We start from the raw sequence: 18,917 nt of genomic DNA, 5'->3' as shown, positions 1-18,917 counted from the left end.
CTGTTTCCTTATTCAAGATGGACTCATGGCCAAGGAGAGAGCTGTTCACATTAAGGAAAGAAACCTGCAGAGGGGATCTCTTCTGCAGTCCACCTGCTGGAATACCTAGAGTCCTCTCAGTTAATTTCAAAGGACAGAGAGGAAAAGGACAAAGTTTTCCACACTTGGGGTGCTGTGAAGGGATGCTACTGTGTTGCTGTGATTTTTGAAGCTAACTCAAGTCATCCTGTGCCTCCCTCCGCCCCTCCCCTTCCTGCTATTTTGCACTTGGGTTCACTGGGGAGTTCCGTGGCAGGAAGGCTTGATTTTATTTACAGTGTGAGGGTTCCCTCTTCACACAGTGCCTGCATCCAGCCTGCAACTCCAGGGTTCGGGTAAGTGCACTGAAGGATATTCTTTCCACATTCAGCTGAAGGCACCTGGATTCCGAGGTAGCCACGTGTGGTATAGAACCGGGGTAATATGCTTCTAAAACGTTTTTTTTCTAAAGAACAAACCAGGTGCGGTGGTTCATGCCTGTAATGTCACACTGGAGAGTCTGACACAGAAGGTTTGGGCTACAGAGTAAGTTCCGGGACAGATAGCCTGGGCTACAGTATGAGACTGTCAAACAGACACACAGACATACACACAGAGGAAGGGAGGGAGGGGGAGGAGAGGGAGAGGGGGAGAGAGAGAGAGAGAGCGAGAGAGAGAGAGAGAGAGAGAGAGAGAGAGAGAGAGAGAGAGAGGCTAAACAAGAAAGGCAGGAATTTCATCTGCCAGAATTCTGCACTAATGGACTAAGAGGAAGCATAAAAAACAAGATAAATCACAAAAATAACAGAAATTTCTAGAAAAACTTATAGATTATCAGCTACACATTTTTAAAAAGATTTTATTTATTTATTTATTTTATATATATGACGAGTACTCTGTAGCTGTCTTCAGACACACCAGAAGAGGGCATCAGATCCCATTACAGATGGTTGTGAGCCACCATGTGGTTGCTAGGAATTGAACTCAGGACCTCTGGAAGAGCAGTCAGTGCTCTTAGCTGCTGAGCCGTCTCTCCAGCCCCTCAGCTACACATTTTAATGAGTGTTTTAATAGTTGTGTATATGCTAATTCATACAGTCTATAAAAACAGTATTTGTTGAAGTGAAAAGATGCATACTGTAACCCAAATACACGGGAGAAATAAATAAGGCCAGCCTAGTGACAGGGATGTCATCTGTCAGTCTTACACTCAAGCAAGCTGAGCATCAGCAAAGACTGCTCACAAGCTAGCCTGGGCAAGCACGCCTGTCCCCATACTTGGAATGCTAGGGCAGGACCATGAGTTCTAAGCTGCCCTGATCTGCGTAGAAAGACCCTGACTGGGGAAAGTAAGATGGTTCCCTTGATTTCTGTTAAATGTTAATGTTTGGGGGGCTGCATACGGATTATGAAGTGTTGGGGGTACATAAGGAATCTGAAATGCTTGAGAATATACGACTGTAAATTAAAGAAAGTCAGAAGAGGCACCAAAAATGGCTTTTTAAAAAATGTGTGTGGAGGTGTTATGCCTGCATTTGTATGCACCACACTGGGAGCCAGGAAAGGCCTCTCTCATCATCTACAAGGGCATGGGAGCCTCCTGGAAGATCAGCCGTCTCTCCACCCACAAGCAGCTTTTGTGGAGAAGGAGGGAAGTGAGAGGAAACACTGGTAAAGCACAGAAGAATCGACCTAGAATCCTCTGAGTGCAACTCATGGGGTTGGCTCTAAGAGAACTCAGCTGCCTGAAGAGGAGTGGGTTTGTGGCTGAGGGAAACCGCTGGAAACACTTTCAGTATCCCATCATTCTCTGCAGCTTTCAGCAGAGGGTGACACCGTCCTTTAGATGGCAGTGTCTAGCTACAGAGGGGCTGGAGAGATGGCTCTGGGGTTAAGAGCCCCAGGAGGGGTAGAGTTCATTTCTCAGCACTCACATCTGGTGGTCTGTAACTCCAGTTCCAGGGACGTCTGATGCTCCGGCCTCAAATGGTCTTTACATTCGCGCGCGCGCGCGCGCGCGCGCGGTGTGTGTGTGTGTGTGTGTGTATGTGTGTGTGTCTGTCTGTCTGTCTGTGTCAATGTGCGCACACACACAATTAAAAATGAGAAAGATAAATAACTGTAAATGTGTAACCACTACAAAGACATTTTTCCTCACAGGAAAGCCTCCTAGCACCTCATCATTCTATACATTGACATGTTTGCCTGTTTGCATATATTTACTTCTAGTTTTTGATAATATACATACATTAATATCTTCATGATGTCCCTGATATTTTAGTCTTTCTAAAAGTCATTTAAAAAATTTAAACCTCTGTGTGTGTGTGTGTGTGTGTGTGAGTGTGAGCGTGTGTGTGTGTGCACACGTGCACGCGTGTTCGTGCTTGTTGTATGGATACCCTCAGAGGCCAGGCAGGGGTGTAGCTGAAGCTGAAGGGGGTTGTGAGCTGCCTCCTGTGTGTGCTGAGGGCTGAATACCAGGCCTCCACAAGGGCGGAGAGTGAACTCAGCTGCTGAGCCAGCTCTCCAGCCCGATTTTAGTTCTTCCTGTTTGGCGGGGTCCTTCGAGACAGGGTGTCTCTCACTGGACCCCAGCTGGTCTTGTTCTCACCTCGCGCATCTTTTACACACTTCCATGACCTTTATAACGGTCTCAGCGTTTACACACCAGTTCACTCCATACTCTCAGGCATTACATAATGTGCCCTTTTCCACCTTAACAGAACATACTGCAGTTACCTTTGGCACACAGATCTTTCCTGTATTATGAATAATTTCAGAGATGGTAGGTACTACTGGGTCAAAGAGACAGACACCCTGTTTTTTGCCATTAAAAAATGCTTATGGACATCCACATTGCAGGCATCTGGGGTCGGATGGGCTGCACTAACCCACGTGTTCTTCTCCGGTTTGGGGTGGGGTTGTTTCTTAAATGTTAAACGAGCTGCCATCAGCGAGTCCTTGCATCACTGCCCAGCCTGGTGCTCTGTTCTAAAACTGGCATGTAATTCTGAAAGAACAGCCAGGTGAGCTTTTGAGTCCCATGACCTCGTATGAAACGTGGAGCCTCTGCCAGGCGGGTCCTGGGGACAGCCGATATGACACTGCACACTCTCAGGGATCCTCAGCTCCGTCTGGAATCCCACTCATTCATATCTCAAAGACTCAAGCCCCTGCAGGGGCTTACATGCTGATCCTGTTACGGGAGCAGTTTGCCTACAGATCTTCCCCTCGTGCCTGGATCTCAGCTCCATCCTGAGGCTGACGACAGGTTAAAATAGAAACAAATACAAGCAGGCAAGAACCCAAGTAAAGGGACCAGTGTCTATGGAGGAAAGGTGCTGAGAATGTGCTTCTCACAAAATCAGGTGGTGTGGGTGCACAGGTCTGCGCCTCATCCTGCTGTGTGCTCAGGGACGCACGACCACAGCAGGCTCGGGTCCACTGGGGGTTAAACCAAGGACTCTGTGTGTGACACAAGCGCTCTAGCATTGAGCTATAGCTGCAGCCCAAATGTACATGTTTGGTATGTTGCTGTTAATGCCGCGTAATTTTTCGTACCTGTATGTGGTACTAGGATGGAACTCGGGGCTTCACGTGCGAGGCAGCTTTTCCACCGCTGAGTCACACCCTTGGCTTGAATGTTTTGTTGTTGTTTTTATTGTGATAAAATATATACACAAACTCAAACTTACCAGGTTGACCATTCTAAGTGTATGGCTCAATAGCAATAAATACATTGACACTATCCTGCAACCACCGCCATCACTGACCTGCAGAGGTTTCATCTTTTGATGAACAGCGCCCCCTCCCTTCATCTCCCGGCACCTACCATATTGCTTGCACCATGATTTGGATCACTTTGCATACACGCTAGATCCATCTTTTAGTCCCAGATTGTCACTGCCTAATATCCTGGAGGGGACTGGGATTTCCTGCTTTTCTGTGGTCGAATGACCTTCCACTATTTCTATGCTACGTAGTCTATAACCACTCATCCACTGATGTGCATGTGGGCTGCTCCCCCTAGTGGCTGGCAGGAACACTGCTGCCAGGAACTCCAAACATGTTCTAGCCTCTCGGTTTTTGTTGTTATTGTTATTGTTGTTTGGGGTTTCTTTCATTCCCAGGAATAGAATTGCTGGGTCAGATGGTAATTTAATGTGGCTTTATTATTCTTAGTGTGCTTTTTCATGTATATTATGACCAAATTTGGTCTTTACATTAGCCCCATAGGATAAAAAAAAAAAAACAAAACATTTTTCTGTGTCTTAAAAAGGTGGCTTGCTCAAATTGAAACAATAAATAGAAGAGTCTCCTGACCTCAAAACTTGGCTTCCACATTTATTGACCATTAAAATGGTCCTAACCTGCAGGGCGGTGGTGGTGCACGCCTTTAATCCTAGCACTTGGGAGGCAGAGGCAGGCAGATTTCCGAGTTTGAGGCCAGTCTGGTCTACAGAGTGAGTTCCAGGACAGCCAGGGCTACACAGGGGCTACACAGGGAAACCCAGTCTCTCCCCACCCCCAACCCCCGCCACACACACCCCTACCACCACCACCCCCGCCACCCCGTCAGACACAGTGAGATCTGGTTCAGGCCTTCGTCAGAACAGAGAGGAGGCCATGTGGTTCCTCAGCACCTCTGTCCGTGCCCAGAGACCAAGGCCCATCCCACTGCAGAAATGAGAGGCAGTGTTCATGCCCTGCAACTACACCTGCACCCAGCGGCAATGCGCCTTACGGCTTCTGTTTCCCTCTTTCAGTCCCGACCCTGTGATCTGACCATGAGGATTTGGTGGCTTCTGCTGGTTATGGGCGCATGCGCAAGGCGCATATTCTCCCAGGACACCTGCCGGCAAGGGCACTCTGGCATCCCTGGGAATCCAGGTCACAATGGCCTGCCTGGAAGAGATGGACGAGATGGTGCCAAGGGTGACAAAGGAGACACAGGTACTTGGCATTTGCTGAATTCTTACGGCCTTCGTTTATCCCTTCAGCCACCCAGCTGCCCACCGAGCCCTCACCCACCGGGCACTTCTCAAACTGCCAGGGGCTGAATGAAGTGCAAGACAAGGCCCCCGGCACCCTGCCCGCCCCCAACAGCTGCAGGAGAGGACCGTTAACAAGTGCTTCTGCAAACATAGGCATTTGAGTGGGATCCGACAGGTGTGATGCATCGTTAGTACCATGAGGCCAGTGGAGCAGTGATGGTTAAGTACAGAGGCGACCCCGGCCGCAGGGAGAAGGCCCACAGTGGACGCCTATAGCATAGAAAGCACAGAGCCCTACCCATGTCCTGCTTCCCCCTATATATACATAATCGAGGATAATGTTTAATCTCTACACAAGGTAAGGAATAAATACACGTTAATAATAAAACAGCTGAAGCACTACACTTTGCTCTAGAGTTACCAGCATCGATGCTCTTACACTTTGAGAAATGTATTAAGTTACACTTAAGGTTATGTGGCCATCAGCATTGTGACACTGCCTTGGTCATTCGAATAACAGACACTGCAGAGCGACTGCCGAAAGGGTAGCGTATGGCTTCCCAGGAGCTGTGGCCCTGGCATCTGCCACCACGTCTGGGTCAGTGTTTATTTTTGAATGTATGAAGGTATATGCATACGCATATGCATGTATGTATATGTCTATTCTTAGTGTTTGAGTGTCTGCATGTAGACCTGCATGCCAGAAGAGGGCATCAGACCCCTTTATGGATGGTTGTGAGCTATACCGTGTAGGTGCTGGGAATTGAACTCAGGCCCTCTGGAAGAGCAGCCAGTGCTCTTAACTGCTGAGCTATCTCACCAGCCCCTAGTATATGAAGTGTTAATGTTTATTATCAGATACTTTGTACACATGAAGAGGAGAGATGATTATTAGATAAATCAAGAGGAACTTACTGAAACCTGTAAGGCCAAATTTGTTTATCGCTCCCTTTGCAAATCTTTCTCCATCTTTCTTGGTTGTTATTCCCCTCCCCCTTTTAAAAGAGATTTTCATTTTTTAGACATTTAAATATTTCTTATGTGTATGGATTTTTTTCTGCATGCATATTTAGGTACCACATGTTTGCAGTGCCCTCAGAGACAGAAGAGGGCATTGAGTCATCTGGTTGTAGCCCCCATGTGGGTGCTGAGAATTGAATCCCGGTCCTCTGGAAGAGCAGCCAGTGCTCTTAACTGCTAAGTCATCTGTCCATCCTAACTCATTCTCTCTCCCTTTCTCTCTCCCTCTCTCTCTCCCTCCCTCCCACCCTTCTTCCATCCCTCCCCACCTCCCTCCCTCTGGCTCTCCCTCAGTGTTGCATATATCCTAGGCTGACTTCAAACTTGATTCATACCCAAAGACGAACTTGAATTCTTCATCCTCTTGTCCCTCCCTCTTGAGTACTGGGGTTACAGGCATGCGCCACTGTGCCTGGCTCAGAATCTATCATCTATCATCTATCTATCTATCATCTATCTATCATCTATCTATCTATCATCTATCTATCATCTATCTATCATCTATCTATCATCTATCATCTATCTATCATCTATCTATCATCTATCACCTATCTATCATCTATCATCTATCTATCTATCATCTATCATCTATCTATCTATCATCTATCTATCATCTATCTATCATCTATCTATCATCTATCTATCATCTATCTATCTATCATCTATCATCTATCATCTATCTATCATCTATCTATCATCTATCTATCATCTATCTATCATCTATCATCTATCTATCTATCTATCTATCATCTATCATCTATCATCTATCTATCATCTATCATCTATATATCTATCATCTATCTATCTATCATCTATCTATCTATCATCTATCTATCATCTATCTATCTATCATCTATCTATCATCTATCTATCCATCGATCTTTCTTTCCCTGTCTCTCTCTCCCTCCATCTCTTCCTCTCTCTCTGGTGTGTGTGTGTGTGTGTGTGTGTGCATCCTTTTCAAGTACCTCCCTCTATTTTGTTCAGCCTGGTCAGCAGGGTCTTTTGCAGAACCTGAAGCTTTTCATGTTGATCAAGCTAGCTGGCTGGCTGGCAAATCCTTACAACTCCCCTGTTACCACCCCCCACATGAACACCCCTCCCAGTTCCTCCAGTCCTTACAGGATCGAACAGCTGTGCTTGGCTTTTTACATGGGTGCTGGGGATCCGAACTCCAGTCCCCCATTCTTTCTGTCATTGAACTACCTCCCTAACCCTACCAAAACAGGTTTCTTAAAAGCATATGTTTTCTGGCCAGGTACAGTGTTACATGTCTTTTAATCCTAGCATGCAGGAGGCTGAAGCAGATGGATTTCTGTGAGTTTAAGGACAGTCTGGTCTGTATAGGAGTTCCAGGACAGCCAGGGCTACAAAATAAAGACCCTGTCTCAAAAACAAACATCTGGATTTTTCTGTATGTTTTCCATTCAGTTCATACATACATTCATACAAGTATGTATTATGTATAGAATATATATATAGGTCTTGAGAATGATGCTAACCCACGTTTCTTGGCTGCAAAATCTGCTGCTTCTTTCTGGTCCTTTGAAGATGTGCTGTGTGTTTTATATAATCAACACGCAGTTAGTACAGTGTCCACGACATACATTCTCAGTTGTTCAGGTGGATGCTCATGTTCTGGCCTTTGTGATCATAAAAGCTTTGAGATCATGCTACCGAATACGAGAACTGGAAGGCAGGCAGGGAGAAGGAGAAGCTGGGGTAGGATGGCTCAGGCTCTGGGGTGGCGCAAAGGGCTAGGGATAGTGGAGTGGAGGCTAGTGTCTGTGACTCAGTGGGACCCAGGGCTTGCTTAGGAGTGTCCACCACACCAGGTGTGTGGGTGCATATCAACCTGTGTCACCCCAGTCCTGAGGGATGAAGGCTGGCTCACCCGTTTGCCACCTCTCACCTAGAATAGTAAGGCTGAGATCGTAGGGTCTTGGCTTAAGGTTTTATTTTGAGTGAGATAAAACCTGGAGTAAACCACGGCCTTGGGAGCTCTGCTGTCACTGTGGTCTGGCCATTTCACCTTGCTTGTGCCAGGTGATGGAGGGGCTCGGTGGCCTGCTCCCCGCCTGGGGACTAGTGCATGGCTGGCAGAACTCCATCACAGCTTGTTCAGTGGCAGTCACCCCTAGTCTATGGCGCCTTTCCTTCCCCACCAGTCAGATCGTGGGGGCTCCTGATGTGTCATGGAATCTCCCGAGCCTTCCACCCCAGTCTTTGGATGAGTTGTGGGAAGGCAATAGAATGGGAGAGATGTCCAGCACCTCCCACAGTCAGATCACTTCCAAGTCCTTGTCCTGAGACAACATTACAGCGTGGCCCTCCATGTCTTAGTTTGCCTTGCCTTGTGCTTCTGGTGCTTGGAAAGTCACCAGCCATTTCAGATCCTGCTCCTCCTACCTGATTCAACACCCTGAACAGTTGCCATCTTCACCTGCACTGGTGTGAAAAGAGATGGGCTGGGGTACCCCAGGACTTCCTGTGTCCATCGCCTCTGGAGACTCAACCAGGAAACTGGAATTGGAATCTCAACTTCTGTCTGCTTTCTTCCCTTTCCCCTAGGAGAACCAGGTCATCCCGGTGGCCCAGGGAAGGATGGAATTCGTGGAGAGAAAGGAGAGCCAGGTCAGTGGCTTCTCACTCACCCATGAACAGTGCTTTAGTATGAGGCTGAGCTGACAGCAGCTGTTCAGCGCTGCTATGGGCTGACCTGTCTGATGCTCCCAGAGTGACTCACTGTATTAGTCAGGGCTGTCTACAGGAGCAGGGCCGATAGAATGAATGTCCATAGATTACACACACACACACACACAAACACACACACACACACAGCAAGACAGAGACAGACACACATACAGAGAATGAGAGACGGACACAGACACACACACAGAATGAGAAAGATAGAGACAGACAGACAGGCAGAGATAGACAGGCACAAGACTGAGACAGAGAGAGACACATAGAGAGACAGAGACAGAGGCAGCCACACACAGAGAGAAAATGAGAGAGACAGAGACAGAGAGATAGGCAGAGACAGATAGACATGAGACAGAGACAGAGAGACACAGAGAGAGAGAGAGAGTCAGAGAGACAGAGTTACAAGTTTGGCCTGAGCAACTCAACAGTGGCTGCCCCCAACGTAAAGACCCATCCATCATCGGTTAGCTGCTCGGTGTGTGAGCCTGGATGTCTCAGCAGTCCCAGTCTGTCCCAGTCTGGTGATACAGTCCTGGGGAATTCCACTTTTTTGTTTGTTTGGTTTTGGGATTTTTTTGTTTGTTTGTTTGTTTTCAAGTCAGAGTTTCTCTGTGTAGCCCTGGCAGTCCTGGAACGCCTTCTGTAGACCAGGCTGGCCTCAAACTCAGAAATCCGTCTGCCTCTGCCTCTCAAGTGCTAGGATTCAAGCCATACGCCACCACTGCCCGGCGCCTGGGGAATTCCTAAAGAGCTGCTGGTCTTGAGTCTAGGTTGGAATTTTGACAAAGTAGAATCTAACACCAGCAAAGGAATGGCCCAGCAACAGGATAGATGAATTTGCCAGCAAGGATAAGCAGACAAAAAAGCAAATGCTTTCTTCTCTGTCCTTTCATAGTGGGCTGATGACAGGAGATGTGGCCCAAACTTAGGGTGGGTCTTCCCATCCCAATGAGCCAATCGAGACAATCCTCACAGTCTTCAGTTGGTTCCAGATGTAGTCAAGTTGATAAGGTTAGCCACCATGGCCCCGGCAGGTTCTCTGTCTGCTACAGTTGCACGCGTGCATCCACACACTTGTCCTGGAAAGGTCCAAGTGGGAATTAGTCTCAGCCTCTTTTTGTGAGCTGTGGGATCTGCCCACGTACCAAGGCAGCCTCAGACGCTACACAAACAGATGTTGCCGTGTTCTGAGGGAGCTGCACCCGAAAGTCCAAAAGTTGCATAGCACGGAGTCATACTTGATTTTGCCAGTACTGTGGATTAAACCTAGAACTTCATGCCTGCTGAGCAAATGCTGTGCCACAGTCTTCTTAAAGAACACTTGTTAACATATATTAATAAATAACAATGGAGTTCACTATGACATTTTCACATGTGTATGAGTTGTTTCAATGACATTTTACCCTCTCTCGGCCAGTCCCACTAAGGTCATCCTTCTGTTGCTGCCTTCCTCTCATGCCTTTCCTTTTTTCGTGTGTATGTGTGTGTGTGTGTGTGGGTGTGTGTGTACTCACGTGCACTCGAGTGACCTAGTGTGTTCATTAGAGTGTTTATTGGTGTGTGGGTGTGTCATGCTTCTCAGTAAGGACCCTCAGGTGACCCTTACTGATAGCTAACTACCCAAGAAAATGGGTCTCCTCTCACATCAAACACTGACTGCATATAAATCCTCGGGGAAGTGTGGGCTCCCAAGGGCTCCTTTTCTTCCATGGCAGAGTGTTGAGGGGCCCAATATTGGGCAGGCTATCACAGCGGCTGGGAGCTCAAGAGTACAGCGACCATGTCATTCCTGAAAGCCTGAGTTCTTCAGTACTCCCACTCCTTCCTCTGGCTCCTGCATTCCCTTTCCACAGACTCTTTTGTGCCATTCTGAGTCTTGAAATGGTGGCATAAATGTCCCATTTTTGGCTAAGCACTCGATAGTTTTCTCAACACCTCTCTCTTTTAACTCTTTATTTTGAGATAAAGTATTATGGGGTTCTGATGAACTTGCTCTCCTCTTTGTCTGCCTCCCAAGTAGCTGAGATGATTGTTCTGTGGCCCCCATAGTATGTTGGGATGTTATTTCTGCCCATTTAAACATAACAACCCAGTCTTGGCTTATGGGCTATGCAAAATCAGGTAGGAGGGCAGATTTGGGCAGCAGGCTGCTGTGTGCTGACCTCTGACTCAGTGGCTGAGCCCCGAGGAAGGCTCTACTAGTGCCTGTCCCTACTTCAGGGACAAGGTGGCATTTGAGTGGGATCCTGGGGCTGGAGGTCGTGCTCAGAGGCTTTTTCCTGGGATGGATTACAGGGGGAGAGAATAACCAATGGGAAGAGAGATGACTCTAGAGAACAACCAATGGGAAGAGAGATGACTGTAGAGAATAACCAATGGGAAGAGAGATGACTGTAGAGAACAACCAATGGGAAGAGAGATGACTGTAGAGAACAACCAATGGGAAGAGAGATGACTGCCAAATACGTGTAACTCATTCTGGGCACCAATCTATGGCTTTTTATGAAAACGCAGGAGTCCTCATTAGGGGACATTACTATCCCAGCTGTCTATATAAGGGAGAAATGTGATGGAAACTCACCACCTGTTGTACAGTGTGTCCGCATGTGCTGGGATTGCCGAGAGGGTGATGCTCTGGCACATAAGCCCAGGCTCTGTGCTCATAAGTGCCATTGCCCAGGTGGAGGCAGTGTGGAGTGTTCATGTAGGTTGTGGAAAAGTGGGCGGAAAGGGCGGGCTAGGACTGGACAGATGGCATGTGAGGAAACAATGAACACCTGGCTTGGAGCCCACTCCTTCAGAGGCTATCACTTCCCTGAAGACTGAAGTCCCATTATTCAGCAGCCTGACTGACCTGCTCCTTGTCATAGTCCATCTGATGTGTGCTTCTCCCAAGGGTGGCCTTGTTTTTCTGTCGACGTGGGTCACTCTGGTGGAACAGTTGTCGTTGTTCATAGGAGCCCAGGCACTAAGGAATACTTTTGGAGGCTGGGGATGTGGCACAGTTGGTGGTATGCTAACACAGTTGGTTGTGTGCTAACCTAGCATACTTGAAACCCTGGGTTCCATTAACAGCACTGCATAAACTGGGAATGGCAGAATATAGCCACAGTCCCAGCACCTAGGAAGCACTGGCGGGAAGACCAGAAGTTCAAGATCATCCAGTCATCCTTGACTATAGTCATCCTTGGCTATAGTGAGTTTGAGGCTATCCTGGGCTACATAAGACTTTGTCCCAAAAACAAACCAAAAAAACCCCACCCCCAAAACAAACAAACAACCCCCATAGTTTTGTGTGTGTGTGTGTGTGTGTCTGTTGTGTGTTTACATGTACTTTTACTTGCATGCAATTTGAGAGTTTTTGAAATTTCACACTTTGAGAAAACCTTGAACCCATACCCTACTTTGTGTCAATTAAATGCTCAGTGATAGAAACTCCAACATTGTTTGTGAGGGAGTGTTTCCTAAGCCACTTCTTCATTATCTCCCTCTATTCAGGAGCAGATGGAAGAGTTGAAGCGAAAGGCATCAAAGGTGATCCAGGCTCCAGAGGATCTCCGGGGAAACATGGTCCGAAGGGGTCCATTGGTCTTACAGGAGAGCAAGGGCTGCCCGGAGAGACTGGCCCTCAGGGGCAGAAGGGGGAAAAGGGCGAGGTGGGCCCCACTGGGCCTGAAGGACTAATGGGTAGTACTGGACCTTTGGGTCCCAAGGGCTTACCTGGCCCGGTGGGTCCCATTGGCAAACCAGGCCCCAGGGGAGAAGCTGGACCCATGGGCCCCCAGGGGGAGCCGGGAGTCAGAGGAATGAGAGGCTGGAAAGGCGATCGAGGAGAGAAGGGGAAAGTTGGTGAGGCTCCCATCGTGCCCAAGAGTGCGTTCACTGTGGGGCTCACAGTGATCAGTAAGTTCCCTCCCCCAGATGCACCCATTAAATTCGATAAGATCCTATACAACAAACTGAACCACTACAACATAGCGACGGGGAAGTTCACCTGCCATGTGGCGGGTGTCTATTACTTTACCTACCACATCACTGTGTTCTCCAGGAATGTACAGGTGTCTTTGGTCAAAAATGGGGTAAAAGTCCTGCACACCAAGGATGGGTACATGAGCTCTGAGGACCAGGCGTCCGGCGGCATCGTGCTGGAGCTGATTCTCGGGGACGAAGTGTGGCTGCAGGTGACAGGAGGAGAGAGGGCCAATGGCTTGTTTGCAGATGAGGACGATGACACCACATTCACGGGCTTCCTTCTGTTCAGCAGCCCTTGATGCGAGGACTCTGCACGTGGGCCTCCCCGAGGGCTCTGCTGGTGCTGTGGTACCCACGGAACTAGCTTGGTGAGCGTGGGATGTGGCTGCACTCATTCCTCCAGTTATCGCATCAGTCCTAGAATGTGCACATGGGAAGTTAGCCCTACAGATTCTGCCATTTGAACACATGAATAATAAACAGTCACCAGCAATGCATCAGTGTACCGTGAAGGCTTCCGTGTCACTGAACAAAGACTGAGTCCATATTTGAATTCTCTAGTTAATGAATCCTGTGTCTTCCCTCCCCCGCATCTGTCTGCTGTATGAGTCTGAATCCACACCTGCCTGAAGACTTGTCTTGTGAATCTGTCCCTGTCCCCAACAAAGGACTTTGCTCTCTCTTTTGTTGAGCAATACAAAAAACAACACACAGAAAAAGGGATGAGAGATACTTCATAGACATCTTTAACAGAGTCTTACAAGGAACTAAATCACTGACTCCAAGTATTCCCAACTGACCCAAATAACAAGCAAACACTATTAAGTGGGGTGGGGGTGGGGAAAGGAAAGAAGAGGGGCAGGGAGGAGGAGAGGAGAGACTCGATCTGCCAAGGGCTTTGAAACCTCAAGGGCCGCTCCCAGTGACACATCTCCTTTAACAAGGCCACACCCAATCCTTCCCAAACAGTTTCACTAACTGGAGCATTTAAACATATGAGCCTACGAGGGCTATCCTCTCTCCCCTCATTCAAACCACCACAGTAATGTAAGGGATGAAAAATATAATACGGGGCTGGAGAGATGGCTCAGTGGTTAAGAGAACTGACTGCTCTTCCAAAGGTGCTGAGTTCAAATCCCAGAAACCACATGGAGGCTCACAACCATCTGTAATGAAATCTGACTCCCTCTTCTGGAGTGTCTGAAGACAGCTACAATGTACTTACATATAACAAATAAATAAATAAATCTTAAAAATTAAAAAAAAGGAAAAATCATAATGCATTGCCACAGTTGCATGTGTGTTATCTCTTAAAGAGTAAAAGGATAAACAGTGGTTCTGTTTATTGCGATTAATTTTTCTGTGCTGGAGATGGAACCGAGGGTTTGCGCATGCTAGGCAAGTGCCCTACCACGGAGCTATCCTCAGCCTGCTTGTTATGATGTAGTAACATATCACCATTCCCTTACCCAGGACGTGTGTGGTGGGAAGACTTCGGATGCTACGTTCCTGCCCTAAGGGCTGTATTATTTTTGATGTTAGGGAAATGTAATGGTAAGTGAGCTGGGTTTAGGGCTGAGCAGGCATAGCATTCGTAGAGCAAGTGTGGGTTCCAGTTTCAGCACCAGGAACAGATTTTTTTTCCATTTAATGACTAGCCGTTACAAGCTGATGTCAGCGAGACACACCAGGAGGCTTCAGATACCTTATTTTCTAACATAGGTATCTATGCTACCCAATTCAATGAATAGTTGAGCTGAACCTATAATAACATTTGGGGACTTCCAAAATCAAGGTGGATGGCTCAAAACATAAGAATGCATCCTGCCATGGCTCTGGAAGCAGGAGTTCAAGGTTCACATGTCAGCAAGACTGAGACTAAGTCCCGAAAGGAAGGTCCTTCCCTGCCGCTTCCAGCTTCTGGTAGCCCCTGGGGTCCCTTGGTTTGAAGCCTGTCACTTCACACCTGTAGCTCTGCATAGGTTTTCCTCTGTAACTGCACATGTCCAAATTTTCCTCTTCTAATGAGGAGTAGACTAGTCATTTTGGATTCAGATCCATCCCAATATGATTATATCTGTAAAGGCCCTACCCAAATAAGGTCTGATTCTCAGAGCTTAGTTTTTTTTTAAGAATGTTTTTTGTTTTTGTTTTTGTTTTGTTTTGTTTTGTTTGGTTTGGTTTTTTGGATTTGTTTTTTTCGAGACAGGGTTTCTCTGTATAGCCCTGGCTATCCTGGAACTCACTCTGTAGACCAGGCTGGCCTCGAACTCAGAAATCTGCCTGCCTCTGCCTCCCAGAGTGCTGGGATTACAGGCGTGCGCCACCACCGCCCGGCTGAGCTTAGTATTTTTAAAATGTCTCTTAAGAAGACACAATTTTACCCACAATAGTCTTCCTTCTAGACTTGCCTCCCGGTTGATGTCCTTCCTATATCCTATAGGTCAACAGACCCGCCTTAACATACAAAATCCCAGCATTATCATTTATGCAAAATAGTCATCGTTTTAGTCGTTTAGATCAGCAACAGGAGGGACCTGTTGTGTGATGGGCATCTTTAGTCAGACAAGTTATTTGCTTTCAAAGTACAACAGTAGGTTAGGCATATGATGCCCATTAATGGGAGACAAGGAGGGGCAAACAGGGCCCAGGAGTTTCAAGCCAGTCTGAAACCCATCAGGGAAAATCCCAGAGTCTGAAATGGACAGTCTTGTCACAACACTGTAGTTCTTCATGCGGTCTCACTGCAGGAATGTTTGGGTGTGTTTCAGGCAGATTTTCTTCCTGACCACCTGGGAACCTGGCAGTGATGGTGAATTGTCTACATGTGTCTGCAACTCATATGCTCACTGGAATGAACATGGTTTCCAAACCCTGCCTGTGATGGCTAATCTTCATTGTCAACCAGACTGAGATTAGAAGTTCCTGTGAGACACACCTCTGGTTATTACTGTGAGGGCTTTCCCAGAAAGGTCCAATTGAAGAGAGATGGACCTGTCCTGAGAGAGAGAGTGTGCTACTGTTCCAGGAGCTAGGATCCAGACTGAAGAGAAAGAAACAAAGGAAGTGGTGAACTAAACACTAGCACTCAACTCTCTCTGCTTCCCCACCCACCCAATCATGAGGAAAATCATCCTATCACCACTATAAGCTACTCCTGCTTCCTCTCTCCCCCTGCCCCGTGTGTGTGTGTGTGTGTGTGTGTGTGTCCTCTCAACTCCAAGCCTTTCCAAGTCTGCACCGTCATTCCTTCTTTCCCGGGGAGCTGGACCACAATTCCCCAGTGCCCTCCCTCCTACCCTCTGTCCCCCTTTCATTTCTGCAGCAAGACTGACATTAGTCCTGTCTGTACTGATTTAGTTTTAGACTATTGTGGTGAGACACTGGGATTTAGATAGACTCCCTGGTTGGCAGGCAGATGGAGGGGGGGCACAGCTAGGTGATGATGGCGGACAATCTCCAAGACGTCCAGCTTCTTCCCCAACCTACGATTTTTCTCTCCCACCAGCAGGTCCCATTGCTGATGGACCTGCTCATGAAGTCAAGCCTGGGTCAGGACATGTCACACAACAGTTCTGGGACAACCAGCCACCCTAGATTTCTTCAAACTGTCCAACTCTATATTAGGGGAGGAAGACTCTGGAGAGGCAAAAAAAAAAAAAAAAAAAAAAAAAAAAGACAGCCCCTGAAAAGAGACATTTTTTTAAGCTTTCCGAGTCCCCCTTTGCAGAGAGTCTTTTTCTGTGTGCCTGTTGCAGGAAACACACAACCAACTCACCTTCCTTCTACTCCTAATCCTGTCCACGATGCTTAAGAATTCTCTGCTGCTACATGTTGGTCTTCAGATTTTTCCTGCCTTTTAGTTCTTCAACTGGCAGAGACAATGAACCGCACAAAGACCCCTAGACTATATCATTTCAAGACCCTTAGACCGTATCAATAGTTTCCAAGGTCAAAATAGATGATAATTCTCTAATAGTTAATTTACAAACAGAGCTGGTGGGTGTGCAAGCAGGGGGGTGACTTCAACCTCTTTTGGAGAAGACAGGGGCCTTGGATTTCGACTGCTAGTGGTTTATTCTGGATCCTTTCACGCGCCCCCACTGAGTCTCCTCTGAGATGGCATCAAGAACTCATCTTGAGTTCTCACATTCACTCCTGGCATCTGTAAAATGTTCCAATGCCTGACCAGACTTCTCCCCGTGCCCTAGTAACTGTCAAACTCAAACCCAGGACGTTTCTTCCTCCAGACACACGAGGGCGCTACGAAATTTGAGCTGCTCGGAAGGTGCAGTAGCGACGCTCTTGCTAACAAGAGTCATCACGCTCCAGTCCGGGTCTGCAACGCGAGTGCCGCGGCGTGAGCTGCTGCCTTGGAAACGCGGGGCGCGCGCTTCCGGAGCAAAGCGGAGCCGGGGTCCGGAGGATGCTGCTGGAGGCCGGGACGCGGTTCGCCCGCCGGCTGTGCGGCCGGATAGCCGCGGCGACTTTGCTGGGACGCACGGGCCGGAGCTGCGCCCGGGGCGTCAGCACTAGCTGGTCCCCGGTGGGCGCCGCCTTCAACGTCAAGCCCCAGGGCCACCTATGGGACCTGTTGGGAGAGCGCCGGGTGAGCGTGCGTGGGACTGGGCAGCGCGGGCTCCGCGTCCTGCTGAAAGGGAATGGTGCCGGGATAGCGCACCCCGGGGCGGCCGTCCCACCGGCTTCCCACTCAGCCTACGCAAGTTCGATTTTTTTTTTCCTTCTGGCTTCAGAGTTCTTATTTGCCCTTGTCACTCTTCCGTTGAAAACTCCATCAAACTTTAATTGTCTGTTTCCAGCTGCTCTGAAACAACCTGTTAAAGCAGGCATAGTGGCTCTTACTTGTAAGACAGTCTTGATAGGTAGAGGCAAGAGGGTACAAAGGACAGTCCTTTAGGCTCCGAATTGACTTTAAGACTAGCCTGAGTTGCACAAGAACCGGCGGTAAAACAGAAAGTAACGACAGAACCCTACTGAGAAAAATCAGATTTCCTGTTGTGCTTTGGAGTTGATTGCATAGCCTACGAAGTCACCAGACACAATTGCTTGGCTATTTCTACTCTGCCTGTGGTGGTGTTGGACACCTGATAAGGAATGAGGAACCTGCAAGAAGACTGAGAAGGGGAGATTTTGTCCTAAAAACAATGGTTCTCAACCCTTTTAATGCTGTAACCCTTTAATACAGTTTGATCTTCATGATGTGGTGACCTCTAACCATAAGATTATTTTATTGCTATTTCATAACTAATTGTGCTTCTGTTATGAATCTTATTATAAATATCCGACATATGAAACCCTCCTCCCGATGGGTTGCGACCCACAGGTTGAGAACCACAGTTCTAAAGGTTAAGGATTATTTTTACCATTTAGCTTTTCACTGTTGGGCAGTTTTCTAAAGATGAGTCTGGAATGTAGTTTCATCGTAGTTCATGGTGTATCTGTGTGTTTAACTTTGTCTATTTGAAAGTTCTTTTCTAACTAGGCAGTGGTGGCACATGCCTTTAATTCCACTTGGGAGGCAGAGGTAGGTGGATTTCTGAGTTCGAGGTCAGCCTGGGACACAGTGAGTTCCAGGTCAGCCAGGGCTACAGAGTAAAACCCTGTTTTGAAAACCAAAACAAAAAAACCCAAAAAACAAAAAGAAAAAACCATGAGGAGTGCTGGGATTACACTTACATGCCACAAAAATTTGGCTTTAAAGGTTTATCTTTTTTTAAATTTTATGTGTTTTTCCCAAATGTCTGTAAATTCTCCACATTTGCAGTGCCTGTGGAGGCAAAAAGAGGGTGTTGGTTTCCCTGCAACTTAAGGGAAGTTATAAACAGGTGGTAAATGCTATATAAGTTGCTGGGACTAGAACCAGGTCCTCTGCAAGAGCAGTAACCACTGGGCTATCTCTCCAGCCCTTCTTCCCAAATTGTTTTAAATCATGTTTTTGTTTGTGTCTATAGGAGCCTGCTTGTCCATATGCCTGCCCTTTAGCACTTGGGGTCCATCGATGGAAGGCTCTGAAGTTCCTGGCTCGGTCACAGGAACCAAATAGAATTTTAAAGCGTATTTCCCTGTCTGTGAGAGGAGAACGTACTCCTTGATGTAGAGCTGAGTGAACCTGTGTAAAGTACATGGCACACTTTGGCATAGATTATATTAAACATCGGCTTTCTCAGGGCACTAGGATTCAGGCTT

The 18,917-nt window shown here is 47.5% G+C and overlaps 2 protein-coding genes across 2 annotated transcripts in view; both read left to right on the top strand.

Annotated features, from left to right (window-relative positions):
- The first annotated feature begins 295 nt into the window (after window positions 1-295).
- LOC127690930 (complement C1q and tumor necrosis factor-related protein 9) lies at window positions 296-13,521 on the top strand. Its single transcript, XM_052190503.1, has 4 exons — window positions 296-374; window positions 4,785-4,971; window positions 8,604-8,666; window positions 12,237-13,521. The coding sequence occupies exons 2-4, from the start codon at window positions 4,806-4,808 to the stop codon at window positions 13,007-13,009; spliced, it is 1,002 nt and encodes a 333-aa protein (XP_052046463.1). The 5' UTR covers window positions 296-374; window positions 4,785-4,805; the 3' UTR covers window positions 13,010-13,521.
- Window positions 13,522-17,031: 3,510 nt separating this feature from the next.
- The window catches only part of Mipep (mitochondrial intermediate peptidase), a 128,539-nt gene continuing 126,653 nt past the window's right edge, over window positions 17,032-18,917 (top strand). Inside the window, exon 1 of the mRNA XM_052191265.1 lies at window positions 17,032-17,319. Coding sequence (XP_052047225.1) covers window positions 17,137-17,319 — 183 coding nt within the window. The 5' untranslated portion in view covers window positions 17,032-17,136. The remainder of the gene's footprint in view (window positions 17,320-18,917) is intronic.

The sequence above is a fragment of the Apodemus sylvaticus genome, chromosome 8, assembly GCF_947179515.1.
Source record: "Apodemus sylvaticus chromosome 8, mApoSyl1.1, whole genome shotgun sequence".
NCBI classification, from domain to species: domain Eukaryota; kingdom Metazoa; phylum Chordata; class Mammalia; order Rodentia; family Muridae; genus Apodemus; species Apodemus sylvaticus.
Note: the sequence above shows the minus strand (reverse complement) of the source record. Positions and strands in the feature narration are given on the sequence as shown.